A 15,194-nucleotide genomic window follows, 5' to 3' on the forward strand; every position below is an offset into this window, starting at 1 on the left:
TTACTCTTAGATTTCACGCAGTGTTGAACTTCGATTACATTATGTATCCGCGGTACTCTGCCTGACCAACCTTAAGGTAAATTTACTTATTCACCAACCGCAGAGTGGTTCTCATTCTCTGGTTTGATTCACCACGGTCTGTTTTGTTTCTTAGAATTCCGACGTTCTTTGCACGTTTACCGTTCCGTACTCAGTTCATTCTCTCACCGTGGACTATCGGTGTGCACTACTTTCTTTATTTCACATTTTCGCTATGAACTTCGCGCACCCTTTCAATCACGCAAGTTTCACCACCTTCCTTACTCTCGCAATGGTATCCTGTTGCCTACATCATATATGTTTTTATTATTATTTTTTTGTATCTCGTGCACACTTTCACTCACGCAAGTTTCACCACCCTGCCTACATTATAATATGTTTTTTATTTTTTCTCTATGGGTTTAACATTATGTTATTCATGACATTGTGAAGCATGACATTATTTCTAAGTTGTTCTTATTGGGATTATCCAAAGGATATTAACATATAACCTGGTTATTCAAGATGTATTGAATCCAATTTACCCGTATTCTTGAAGAGTATTACAATTTTGAATCACAGTGATTAATAAAGAAGAATTCTTGGAAATCAAAAACTATACAAAGACTTTTTGTGGATTTGATTTAACATTTGTTAGGTCTTTCGTGGACCACCAACGAGGTGCATTTGAGGGACACTAAGTATTCTATCTTGGTGCTTATTATCACTGATTGTTTATCCTTTTGGGGTTTCTGTAGAAGAAGTTTAAGTTCATTCACATTATAAGTTATATTTAAGTGTACTAAAGCTTCTAAATCATATTTAAGAGGGCACTTTGTCAAGGTTTTGCTTATGCTTGGCAACAGAGATAAGAAGAAAAAAAAAGCTATAACTAGCCTCAAATTACACTCACCTAACGGACTGAATTTTATGGATTCTAGTACAGGACAGATGGTATAAAATGTTTGCTTACGAAAACATGTCAGCACACGCATGAGGTGTTTATATGTTTTATATATAAATGTGCTTGCATTGACATTTTGATTGAAAGGTAGTTCAAATTTTGTGTTTGATTTGTAATAACTTCATTATTTCTAATTAGGGTATCTCTACCTTTATATAATCTATGAATTAAATTGGCAAAATTTAGCCAAAATCAAACCTGAGACAGGGTTGATTGTAAGTATTCTGAATCTGCTCATTGAAATAAATGCACTGCTATTCACATCAGAATTATATGTTTTTTCGATTTATTACATTAATAAATTGCCTAAACCTATATAAGCTCTGTCTGCTTTTAACATACCTCAGCTGTGACTTAGTTGTTATTCAAAAGACCATTTTGTTGAACCTGCTGGCATAAATGTGTGTACTATGCAATTGATTAAGGACATGGGTCTAACATCAGTGTAACATGCATGATCCTGTTAATTTTGGGGATCATCATTTAGGTACTTGGTGCCTTGATCAGAAGAATTGGCCTGTGTGTTACTGCCTATTTATTTATTTTCATTATATATAAAGCAAGCCACTACACTGTACATGGGGTGTCCTGGCAATAAAGAAGCTACTGAGATGCAAAACCCTAAAGGAGGGAAGAGCCTAGTTGGTGGGAGAGGTGGGTTTTCAGCGGTTTAGTGAAACTGAGCAGAGTCACAGCCCAAAAAAGCAGAGGATAGAGGAGATCAAAGCATTAGCTGTAATCACTGGGAGGCATTTATCAACCAGGAGTTCCTGGTGATAGTGAGGAAAGATTGTTAGAAGAGTGTAGATTGTACAGTTCTTGCCTAGGTAAGATGGAGAGGACCCATAGTGAACGGAGGCTAAGTGGGATGATATGGGAGTTTTCTTGCTCAAGCCAAGAGTAAGACATGCAGGCACATTCTGTATACCCTGGAATCTGTTCATAAGCTCGTTGGGCAAACTGAGATAGAGAAAGTTACAACAATTCTATAACAAACAAATCAGTGATTGGACACCAGTCTTCCTATGATAATCGGGTAGATGGTGGATCATTTTCTTGAAAACATGCGGCATAAAGAAACAGGTTCTGGAAAACTTATCTTGGCGAATTGTAAATTAAACCTGTGAATCAAATATAATAATAATAATATTATTATTTGTACAGCACATGCCACTCCTAACAGAGTGCCCTAATGCTAGGGTGCTGAAACTGTGAACACCTGGTCAACCAGACTGAAGGGGAGCTCACTCTCCACAAAAAAGCCAGGTCTTTAATTTCTTTCAGAACAGAAGTTCAGAAGGCGCTTGTCGAATGTCCGCAGGAAGGGCATTCCATGCTTTAGTAACTAAATGACCAAAAGAACTGCCTCCCACTCTTACCCTTTTAAATTTTGGAACAATAGCTAGTTTGCTTGATGCTGCTCTCAGGTTTCTAGTGAGCACATAGGAATTCACCATCGATTGAAGGTAGTGAGGACTTTGGGAGGAGAGAGCCTTAAAGCAACAGCAAAGAGTTTTAAAATGGACTCTATGCCTTATCGGGAGTCAGTGAAGTTTCCACAACGTGGGTCTCATGGAAGCCCGCCTGGGGATCTGCAACAGTGCCCAAGACACCGCATTCTGGACCTGTTGCAAACTATTAAGGTGGGTCTTGGCCACGCCTAGTTATAGAATACTGCAATAATTCAGTCTGGATATCACCAGTGCTTGGATCACAATCTTCTGGGCTGTCTCTGGAGGGAAATGGAGGTTTTTCCTCGGTAGCTCAATATCCCAAAACATTTTCCAGCAAGGGCCGTTATCTGAGCATCAAAGGATAACTTGGCATCAAACCAGATGCCTAGGTTTTTTGCCTTATCCTTGATTAGGGGTAGAGGGCCAAGGTCATCAGGCCACCAGACATTTGACCAGATGTCAATGTGCTTGCCCAAAACTGCTACTGCAGTCTTCCCTGCATTACGTTTAAGACAATTGGAGTCCATCCATTCCGCTACTTCCAATAAACATTCACGGAGTGAGAAGGCCACAATATTGCTATTCTTTGACAGGGTGATAACAATTTGTGTGCCATCGGCGTATGAAATAATAGGAAACACCTACCGCTCGATGACCTCTGATAAATGGCGGACATACATATTAAAATGTGTTGAGCTAAGTGAGGAGCCCTGTGGGACTCCCTGCTGCAGAGGGCGCACCTTGGATCTGAATGGTTTCTGAGAGACCTGAAAGGTGAGTCCTGAAAGGAATATAGACAGCCAACACAACACAGTGCCACCGATGCCATAATTCCTGAGCCTTTTCAACAGAATATTATGGACACCGTATCAAAGACGGCTCTAAGATCCCACATCAGAATAGCCACAGTGTCCCTCTCATCCATAATCCGCTGGGCTGATTCAGAAGTCAATAAAAGGGCGGACTAGCTGCTATGTAGAGGAGGAAAATCTGATTGGGTCCCATGCAATAGATTATTGGCCTCCAGAAAGTCAGACAACTGCCTATTCATATACTTCTCAGCAATTTTTGCAAATAGAGGTACCAATGATATGGACCGTTAATTCTCTGCTTTAGACGGATCCAGTAGTGTTTTTTAAGTAGATATACCACCATGGCATGCTTCCATTGCTGGGGTATATACCTGGAAGCCGGGGATGGATTAATAAATTCACATAGTGTCGGGTAAATTGATTCACTTCCCTGCTCCAAAATGGCATGAGAGATGAGGTCATCTGGAGATCCCTATTTAATAATGGAGCAAAGAGACGCAAGTTCCTCAATTTGAATGGGGCATACATGCTGAAACTTAACACTGTCGCCATTTAGATCAAACCAAGTCTTCAACAGCGGATGGTTGCTGGCTTCTACAGAAAAAGAGGTGTAAATATTTTCAACCTTTTGAGAAAAGGATGATAAAGCATCACAGCTCTCAACTTAAGAACAAAAGAAGGTACCACAGCCGTTAGGGATGCAAGGGATTTGATAACCTTATAGATGGCACATGAGAAATTGTTCGAGGAAGAGATTTCCTTAAAGTAATACTCTCTGGGTGATTGTTTAAGGTGCACATGACATATTTTCAAGGCAGTCTTATATTTGTCTCTGCTACCTTGACCATAGGTTGTGCGCCAGAGATTCTCCAGCTTTTTAGATTCCTTTTTAGAGCCAGTAGTTCAGGGGAGAACCCTGTAGCTGACGGTTTACTCCTATGGACATCTTGTTTTGTATGGGACCAATCTGATCTAATGTGCCCTTAAGCCAGTCATCAAATTGCCTGCTGGCGTTGTCAGCACAGTTATCCAAGACCCGATAGTTGTTGCTTAGAGCCCAATTGAGCCTCTCGGGAATCACTTTTGACTGACTCTGTACCCAAATGGAAGATGGACCAGTCATTTTCAGTGCCGCTATTCTCACAAGCCAGGAGAGGCGGAAGTGAACCATGGGCCAAGTCCACCCTGATCTGGAATAGCAAGGAGTGGTAATTTATGGTGACTGTGTCCGCGAATTTCTGTATCCCCAGATAAGAAACAGGGGAATCGGACGTCGGTAGGGAGTGCAGGGAACCCAGGAGAATTTGAGTGTGTGGCATAGCCAACAAATTAAGGACCTGCAACCTGAAGCTTTACCGAATAACTGAAGCGCCCCCAAAAAGGGCAGTAAAGAGTGTATCGAGTCCTCAAATGCCACCAACACATCATCCACATATAGATTGATAACATAGTTGTCTCCCCCAAATTGCACCCCTGTGATCTGCGGATCATCACGAACTCACTGGGCCATGGGCTCCATGTAGACTGTGACAACAGGGGAGACAGTAAACACCCTTGAGCTTCTACTGATCGGAAAGGTGGACCAGAGCATTCCATTGACTCTTACGGTGGCTTTGGGATTGCTATAAATGCTTGAGACCCAAGAGTGGAACCTATTCCCAACGCTGAAGTGGCCCAGGGTCACATGTAGGTATGGCTAAACACCCTACTGAACGCCTTGCCAGCATTGATAGCCAAGAGTATTATCTCCCGACAGTTTAGTATTATCCACACACCGTCTGTGAGGGATAAACCCCGACTGGTCAGGGTCTCTCAAGCCTGGCATGAGGTGGTTAAGTTGCGATGACAAAATACCTGTACGTAGTTTAGCATTCATTTTACTAAGTGAAATAGGGTGACAGGAGCCGCACTAATGCAAGTCCTTATCAGGGTTGGAGATCACCGATATTGAGGCCTGCAGCATGGAATTGGGTAATGTACCCAAGTTAGTGAATGAGTTAAAGAGCCAAGTGAGTAGGGAAGCAAGAACATGGCAATAAGTCTTGTAAAAAAGAGCAGAGAAGCTGTAGTCCCAGGGATTTTAGCAACTTCAAACGTGCTATTGCAGAAATAACCTCTTCTATTCTTACAGGTTTGCCAAGGGAATCTTCTTGCTGTGGGGTTAGTCGCGGAGTTTGAGCCCCCTATAGATATACTAGGGTGTCAGCGATTTGTAAGTCTTGAGCCTTGTACAGAACCTTATAGAAGTCTTGAAAGGCGTTCTCAATAGGTATATCTCCCGTAACTGTCTCTCTGGATGTGTTCAAGAGTTCACTAACCCGTTCAACCGAATGCATGGCTCGGTGCATATGGGCCAGGAGTCTGCCGTTATTGTCGTCTCCACATACAGATAGTTATGAGTGACCCCTTACATTTCCATAGCTCACAGATATTCAAAAAGTCTTGGGTTCAATAGGAGGCCCCTTGAAGTGTTGGCATCCTTCCCAGCTGCAGGAGCCTGCATTATGCCCCTGCTGAAGAGAGAACAGGAGGGAGGAGAATGGGGGTTCCCCATGAGGTTAAGCTGGCCGACATCCATGGGGTCAGAACATATTACAGTATCCGAATAGAGATACCATATGTTTGGTTTCAAACCCAAGGACAATGAAAGTAAATAATCTACACATGTGTATAGTGAAGCCTACATTACTGCTATTTAACATGTTTGACTGTTGGCTCTTAATCAAAACACTCTTGTGTTACATTCTTACTTCATGACATGATCACCTAGTAGCATTTCATAGCACTGAAACATCTAATCTGTGACATCTGAAGGTCCCACCCTAACGGATTTTTAAAATGTGCCCTTTACAGCATAGTTTTCTAAACGGCATTGCTCTTACTTGGTGTTCATGAAATATTACAAACTTTCAGGGACTGGCACAGAATCTATTAGCATTATTTCACAGCTGCAGCTCACTAAAGATATGCCTATAAGAAAAAGTGTTTGAGCCACTTGCCAAGGGCTGTATTCAGGACTGGAATAGCTGATTTTAAGAACTGTTTTCTGTTTGAAAGCTATTACTGGCAAATCCTACCTGGTGAGATACAGTCACCTTTTAACCTATTAATTACATGGGACATTTGCACCATTTGAAATTTCTATTGAATTAATGTCAACCTTTTGTTGTTCTGCAAATGACAATGTGCTTATATTTGAACTTTCGTTTGGGACATCCTATAGTGGGCTGTCATAAAATGGCACCACATGCTAAGTGTACCAGAATGCATTCATCACATTGCGTCTACCAGAAAAACTTTCATTTGATCTGGTACTTCATCTTGTGTGGTAAATGGAGAAAAATATGTACATTCTGAGTTACACCCACTTATGCTAGACATGATCATGCCGGGGAAACTAGAAATCATCCCATGCCAGATCATGGCACCTTACATAAGGTTGAACTTGGCACTATAAGCAAGTTTTAACACAGTCTCATAATAAACTGAGTGATCATAGTGAACAAATCAGCCTCCTCCATGGACGTTTTTGGGAAGGTTCTGCACCTAATTATTTTTTTAAAATAAGGCCATATGATTTATTTTACACAACAGCTGCAAAGAGAAGATCGTAAAATATCCCAATACCTCAGGTCTGACATGCCACCTGGAGGCAATTTTATCCATAACAGCAAATTATGTGTGTGTCAATAAGAAAAGTGTGTGCTGCTCCATGGGGGCTGCCTTCAGGGCAGGATGAGCAAAGGATCCTTCTCAAATTCAGCTATGAAATCACCCGAAGAAAATCGAGGACTAAAATAACAAGGAGGTAAGTATATAAAGGTAAGTGTAGGATTGCTATTCTTAACTCAACATCTACATACCTTGAAGATATATATTGTTAAGTTACTTATATGTGGAGTTAAGTATAGAAATATTATACATATGTACCTGTCAGTATTTGGTCTTCGATATTTACAACTACAATATCAAAGTATCTTGATATACCTACTCGATAATCAGTACCTATACTGCCCCGGAGCAATGGGAAGATTTGCCCATGTCCTGTATGGCTAGTACAGTCCTAAAACTAAACCTCCACGGTAACACTCAGTATAAAATTCATAATGGTTGAGCTACTGAAGAATGGCTGGTCACTATACAATAATTTATAGCAGATAAAATATAATTTTTCCACATTGTCGGGATGTCCACTGAACCATCATTACTACTTACTTAGGTTTGGATCATTAAGGTCAGTTCTCGGCTCGTGTTCCGGAGAATAATAGACGCTCTCCTCCTCTCCTTTGATATCCAAGATTAATAGGTCAGCATAAATACTTTGGTTGGCTGGAATAAATATAGTAGAAGGGAAAATGAGGCCAAATACAAATCTTAATTTTACATCCTTAGTAGAGGGAGTTAGGGCACCAAAGGTAGGTCACAGCAATATATATCACACAGCACCCTAGAAAATCCAAATTACTTGTCACTGGGCAAAATGCTCTAATTAAGTCATGACTGGCAGTCAAAGAAATCCATACACACCACAAGCTGCCACCATCCACAAACACAATGACGTTCCCACTGCATTGATGCATCAATACCCCAACACCTTAATTATATTGCTTTCCAATTTGCAATTAGTATTTACTACTACTACAGAGTGCTCGTTACTATGTGGTGCTGGTGTGTGGGTGATATATATCACCTACTGGCAGTAGCCAGTAGGTATAGTTAGGATGTAGTTTCCATAGGAAAAGTATTTTTGACATGCCTATATCCATGGTGCACTTTCACGAGTCTTTGTGAAATTTTCCCCAAAAAGTTCCCCGGTGAAAAAGGAGGGGTCAAAATACGTGTTTTTCCTGTGTTAATTCCCATAGGAACTTTAGACATGGATATAGCCCAAACTGCTGAACGGGATTACACCAAATTTGGCAGACAGGTAGCTGTTGGTCCAGAAAGCCCCCTTTTTGTAAATTGGTGTAAATCCTTTTACTGGTTTTGGAAATATTAAGGAAAATCCAAATTTGTATATATAGGGACGTTGATCCAACAGTCCCCATGCTCAAATCTGATTGGCTGCCAACACTTAAAAAGAAAAGGGGGTAGGGTAGAGATACCCTGACCCCCTTGGCCTCTTGGGCGAGGGGAGTTGGGGGGCCCATAGTGACCCCGCAGGGCCCAAAAAAACTTTTTGTTTTAAAAAGATGTCATCTGGAGTGGGAACCCCCCAGACCCCAGGGACCATGACCTACCCGAGGCAACATGCCAAAAGAAATCGGGCGGGGGCAACTTGGAGCCCCCGGTGCCCTAGGGACCACCACGTCCCGGGGCTATTGTTTTATTATGGGGGGGGGGGGCTCTCTGACCCCCCCTTACCCCAGGAGCCCCCACCTCCCCGGGGCAATAATTAATTTGTTTTGGGGTCCTCAGGGATCCCACCTCTTCCCCGGGCCATCCTCTTTTTAAATAATTGGGAGGGGGCGTGTGGACAGCCTTCTGGGCCCTCTCTGCCCCGAGGAACGCCACATTCCTGGGCAGGCCCACAAGCCCCGAGGACTGCCAACTCCCTGGGTCAGGCCCACCATCAAGAAAGGAGGGGGGGGCACGTGGCATAGAGAAATCTTTCCAAAGTGTGCAGGAAGAACATGCTCACTCAGGAGGTATGGTGGAAACCAGTGTATATTACAGACCCCACAACGCATTTCGACTCAGCAGAGACTGGATTATGATCGTGAACACGGCTCCACTGACCCTAAACGCGTCAGATTACATTCAGAAACTAGGGTGTGTTAGCTAGGCATCATATGATTAAGACAATATTAGACAGAACAGTTGATATTTGCAATACGTCATGTATATGTACACATATTTAAAATATAAGACAAAGGAAGATAACTTAATTTGCAGACATCATATTATTCAAATGTCCAAGTCAACATAAGAACCAAATTCTTAGGGCTAGATGTAGGTAAATTCAATTTTGCGAGTCCTTAATAGCGATTTTTACAGACTCGCTATTAAGGACATGCAAAATTGAATGTAGGTAGGAATCACAAAAATATTTGCGATTCCTTATTATTCCTTAATTGCGAATCGCAAATTGAGATTCGCAAACAAGGAATCCCATCCCATTCATTCCTATGGGCCAAGAGGCCCATAGGAATGAATGGGATTTGCGCCCGCAATTTACGAGTCACCAAGAGGCACTCGCAAATTGCAAGCGCAATTTCAAGGGTGCAAGGGTTCCAAAAGGACACCCTGTTGCACCCCTGAAATGTGCATGTGTGCACATGTGGTGCACATACATGCCCTAAGGGCATGTATGTGTGCCACATGGTACTTTGTAAAAAGCCAAAAAGTGCTTTTTGAAATGAAATCGCAAAATACCACCAACTTGAAGTTGGTGGTATTTTGCGATTCCTTATGGCAAAATCGCCTACCAGCATAGCATTTAGGGAATCACAAACTGCGATTCTCTAAATGCTTGCGCAAAATAAGGAATCGCAATTTTGTGATTCCTTATTTTGCGAGTAGGTTTAAACTTACCTACATTACTCGCAGCCAAATAGCAATCGCAAACGCCGAAATTCTGTGAATTTCAGTGTTTGCGCTCGCTATTTGGCTTTCTACATCTGGCCCTTAGAGTGTAAAGTCTGCAACTTATATACTTTAGCATATCAAGAACCAGCGCTGTTTTAGTGTTGGTTCTAATTTGTGAGGTAAATTATCTTAGCACGGAATACTTTAACATTTTATGCACCGCTCAGAGGATTAAGCTCTCATTCCCCACTCTGAGGACTTCTCATACATGACTGTTCAACAGAACAGAATGTGGCATGACCATTCAAGAGGTTAATTTTTTAAGTGAGGCCCCTGGTACTATAAAGCAATTATGGTTAGTCAGTTCCTCCTCCACTAATCAGAAGACGTGAGCCTGGCAAATGACAGCAGTCTAAGGACAAGGTAAATAGGAAGCAACATTTCTGTCACACTGCAAGAGAAAAGCACAGTGGACAAAAACAAAGCAATAAAAAAGTGCACCTCACCAACGGTGCCAAGATACCTTGATACAGCCCTGTGAGGAGAAGTATTCTTAAAGTAATAAATATTACAAGTAGTAATTGCATTATCAACCTCCTGTATCTCTTCTTCGTCACTGTCCTTACTCTTCTTGGGAAGTATCCTAAAGGTTTTATAGCTGTGGCCAAGGTGACAAGACCAAACAAACATATAGATACTATTGTAGCATACCATCTATGTGTATTCCCTCAGAAGACAAAGCTCTGTGTCATAGAGAACTCAGCACATTGTCCATCAATACAAAGTACAGTGTGGGAGGTCATCTAGAAAGAAGCACATTGTCCATCAATACAAAGTACAGTGTGGGAGGTCATCTAGAAAGAAGCACATTGCTGATATCAGACAATGAAACTCCCTGATACTTAGCCAACAATGCTACTGCTGTCAGACCTGGAGCAACACTGAATGAATGCTGGCAGAACGTAGATATGTAGGCCGCCTACGCCTTATCCTCAACTACTTGTATGCTTTCTCATATCCCTCATAGACACAGTGGATGAGGGTTGAGAAGATTGTTTCTCCCAGAGAGGCCAGATGAAATGTGAAAAAAATAATCAGTTATTCAGAATACGTTTTGTAGGACCCAAACACTATCTGCAGAATGCAACCATGACTCCTAGGGGAAAAAACAGGTTACAAGGCAGACATGATGAAACCCCGCTCACTCAGTATCACGGAAGGCATCTTTGTATGAAAAGTCAGACCTAGGCAAAGAACTATTCTTTTCCGGAAAATAGCAAAAGACAGACTTATGGATGAGGAACACCACCACCTCCCTGAACTGAGGTGACTACCAAGGAAAATAATCTGGAGAGAAAATATAATGGCATCACTGCAAGATGCTTAAAGGGGAGAGCCTGAAATGCCAGCAGTACCAAAGGGATGGCCAATCAGCATTTTATTAAAACTGTTTCGGAATCATCCCACCAAAGGTCTTAATAACAAGATGTGGCTGCATGGAGTTTTGAAACCCAAAACTACACCTTCTGTGCCTGCAGGGAAATAGCAAACAGGCCAAAAATGAAACAGTCTTTTAAGGCCTCTACAATGAGCATGGGATCACAAGAACAAATGTGCATTCCATTTCGCAAGATACTCACAGCACTGTGCTACAATCTCTTGCTGGTGTACTTTATAGTGGAGGCATCCCTAGACTACAACATTCCTTGTACTGAAGTCCTAGTCATATAGTAGTTTAACTTCCAAGTCGCTATGTTATGGTCGGAGAGAGAACTGTTATGGGGGGGAAGTCTGGCAAGCAGAAGTAAAACATTGGTATAATCAAAAGAGAAGCTATAGTCCGCTGCAACAAGGAGGAGATTCACAACCAGCTTGATCCATTTGACATTTACCCTTCACCTCTGGGTCTTAAATGAGGTCATCTGGGGTGAAGTGAAGAGACGATTAATCATCCATACGAATGAGAGCACCATCACCCCAAGAACAGACCATATATGTAGAAGATGAGAGTGTTCTCCTCTGATATAAACAGATCAACCCACGAGAGGGGTAGCTGCTGCATGATAAACTGAAAAACCTTTGGGAGAAGGCAACTTTCTCTTTTTATGTTTAAAACGTTTTTATTGAGACAAAAAACAAACCATGGGAGAGGGGGATAGGAGGTCAGGATACATGGAATACAGTCAAAGAAAAAGGGTGCAACTCCAGAGGGTTGGCAATAGGTAGCGCAGTAAGTCAGGGGGAAAAACACAGTAAATGAAGACTAGAAATGCAAGCTATGGAATCCCCGCCCGCGTATCCGACACCCCAAATCTAAGCGATGAAAGCCATCAGCAACTCAACAGAACACAATCCCCCCCCCCCCATCCCCCATCCTCCCAGTAACGAAAGAACCACCCCCCCCCCCGTCCTATGGTCCCGCACCAGAGTAATCCTCACCAGGAAGCCCCGCACCCCCCCCCCCCCTCCCCGGGAGGTCCCCGTCTCACATGTAAACTAGTCCGCCGGGGTCACCGGCGGCGTCAGCCTGAGAAGCCTAAGATACCTCGGGCAGGTGAGCTCCCGGAATTCAGTGGACAGCAGCGCTAGAAAGGGTTGCCACAGCTCTTCAAATTGGTCTATCTCCCCCGCAACCGTAAGCGACAGCTTCTCCATCCCCAGCACATGCCAAAGCCTATGCAACCAACCGGTGATGGAGGGGACGTTGGCTGTGCGCCAGTGGATTAGAATGTTCTGAACCGCAGACCCCAGCGCAATTGCGATCTGCCTACCCCTGCGGGACTTCAGTGGGTACATTAGGTCATTAGGGAGGCCCAACAGGACATACGCCGGGAGTCGCGGCAACTCTATCCCAAAGTGCTTATCCACCTCGTCCAAAACTTCCTTCCAGTTGGCGGTCAGCACTGGGCAATCCCAAAGAATGTGTGAAAGGGTACCTTCCTGCCCGCAGCTCCGCCAACACCCCCTGTCAGTGTGTTTATGCATTTCATGCAGTCTCTCCGGGGTGTAGTACCAGTATGTGGACACCTTAGTAAAGGTCTCCGTAAGGCCCGTGTGGTATGCAGAGTGCCGCGCCCGATACGCAATTTTGTCCCATTCCTTGTGGCTGAGTGTCCTACCCAATTCCCTGTGCCAGCGCTCCCTCCCCGGGTTGTAATAGTGAAACGGCGGGGGTTGTAGGTATTTGTACAGATCGGTAATTAGCTTAGCGTCGGAGGTCCGAGTAGCCAGCCACCTCTCATACGGTGTAATTGGACGGGCGGCGGTGGCACGCACCTGGGGCTGGAGGGCCCAATGCCGAACCTGCATGTAGCGCAATCTGTCCAGCTCCGTCAGGCCGAACTCCTGGCGGAGTTGCTGAAAAGGAACCACTCCCTCCGGGCCATAGATCTGGAAGAGTGCCCTGCAGCCCGCCTGCACCCAGTGGGAGAAAACCCCCGGCTCCATCCCTGGGGAGAAGTCCGGGTTGCCCACAATGGGCGTGAGCGGCGAAGGGAAGGTGGTAAGGCCCCGGGCCTCACAGACCGCGTCCCACACACGCAGGGGGACCCGCGTAACGAAGGAAGCGTAAAGATTAGGGGGGCGATGCGCGCGGCGCAGGAATGGAACCTCTTGTAAGGTGCGGCCCGCCACCGCCTGGTCTTGGAAGAGCCAGTGTTTGTCGGACTCCCACCTGCTCCACTCCACCAGATAGCGTAGCTGTGCCGCCTGAAAGTACTTACGGAGGTCTGGAATGCCGAGACCCCCCGCCTCCGGAGCAAGCGTGGAGAGGACCCTCTTCATGCGTGGCCTGCGGCCCTGCCAGACAAAGCGGGAAATGTCAGCCTGCATTTGTCATATCCAGCCCACCGGGGGTTGGAGCGGGAGGGCCCGGAAAAGATATAGTATCTGGGGCAACACCGTCATCTTGACCGCCGCGATTCGCCCCAGCCAGGACAGCAGGCCTTTGTTCCAGCGGCCAAGCTCATCCTTGATCTTCCTGCTGAGGGAGGCATAATTGGCCGTAACCATCTCCGGCAATGTAGGCGCCAGCAAGATCCCCAGGTACGGCACCGTGGACGAGGACCACTGCATGGGGAAGAGCTGCTGAAGATCCCTCCTGGTATCCGCAGCCAGGGACACGTCTAACGCCATCGACTTGCTCATATTCATTTTGAAACCGGCCACCCCCGCAAAGGCGTCCAGTTCCCGGAGGCAAGCAGGCAGCGACCTCCTAGGGTCGTCCAAGGTCAACAGGACATCATCCGCGTAGAGACTGACGGTGTGGACGTACTGGCCCATCCGGACCCCGACAGCATCCGGATTATTACGAATCCTCTGAGCAAACGGCTCCATGTAGAGGGCAAACAAGAGCGGCGAAAGAGGGCAGCCCTGCCGCGTGCCGCGCTCGATGGCAAAGCCACCGGAGCTACACCCGTTGACCCGCACCGACGCTGAAGGATGCTTATAGCAGTTAAATACCATGGTGCGGAACTTATCGCCGATCCCCAATTTCTTGAGGACCAGCTCAAGATACGGCCAGTGGACTCTGTCGAAGGCCTTCTCCGCATCGACGGACAGCAACATCCGTTCCCCCGAGATCCTTGAGGCCTTCTCCAGAACATGCGTCACCCGCTTGGTGTTGTCAACCGTCTGTCTGCCGGGCACAAAACCAGCCTGGTCCGCCTCCACCAGACCGGGGAGGTGTGGACTCAGCCTGGACGCGAGAATCCCCGTGTACAACTTGAGGTCGACATTTAAAAGCGAGATGGGACGGTACGAGCCGCAGAGGGCCCGGTCCTTCCCAGGTTTCGGGATTACCGCGACCGTCGCCCTCAGGAGATCCGGAGGGATGGCTCCCGGTTCGGAGAAAGAGTTAAATAGCCGAGTAAGGACAGGGGCCACGACCGTGCAAAAAGTCTTGTAAAATAGCGACGTGTACCCGTCCGGGCCAGGGGCCTTGCCATGTTTCAGCCGCGCGATAGCTGAAATCACTTCCTCAACATGGATGTCCCGCTCCAGGTGGTCCGCCTGAGCCGGATCCATTACCGGGAGGGTCACCGACTCCAAATAGCCGTCGGCATCCCGTGGCGAGGAGGGCTCCTCAGCATACAGCGCCTCGTAGAAGCCGCGGAAAGATTCCGCTACCTCCGCGTCCCCGGAGACAACCCCCCCGTCCGTGCCCACCAATTCTTTCACAACGCTACGCTGTTGCGCGACCCGGAGCCGGTGTGCTAGGAGCTTGCCACATCTGTCCCCCCCAGTGTAGTAGGCATGTTTCAAGCGTAGGGCGGCATACTCCGCCCTGTCAAGATCCAGAGCCGACAGGAGCTTCCTCGCTGCCTTCAACTGCCTCCACACCCTCGGCGCCCCCGTGCGGCGGTGGACCTGCTCAAGCTCCCGGACCTGAGCTGTCAGCTCATCCCTCTTCAGTTGCCG

The 15,194-nt window shown here is 45.7% G+C and overlaps 1 protein-coding gene across 3 annotated transcripts in view; it reads right to left on the minus strand.

The window, feature by feature from the left end:
* The window catches only part of LOC146861864 (uncharacterized), an 85,932-nt gene that overhangs the window by 9,421 nt on the left and 61,317 nt on the right, over nt 1-15,194 (minus strand). For all 3 annotated transcript variants that reach the window (XM_085641023.1, XM_085641022.1, XM_085641024.1), the window contains one exon: nt 7,464-7,577. In XM_085641023.1, the coding sequence (XP_085497149.1) occupies nt 7,464-7,577 (114 nt within the window). The remainder of the gene's footprint in view (nt 1-7,463; nt 7,578-15,194) is intronic.

This window comes from Triturus cristatus, chromosome 2_2, assembly GCF_964204655.1.
Source record: "Triturus cristatus chromosome 2_2, aTriCri1.1, whole genome shotgun sequence".
Lineage (NCBI taxonomy): Eukaryota > Metazoa > Chordata > Amphibia > Caudata > Salamandridae > Triturus > Triturus cristatus.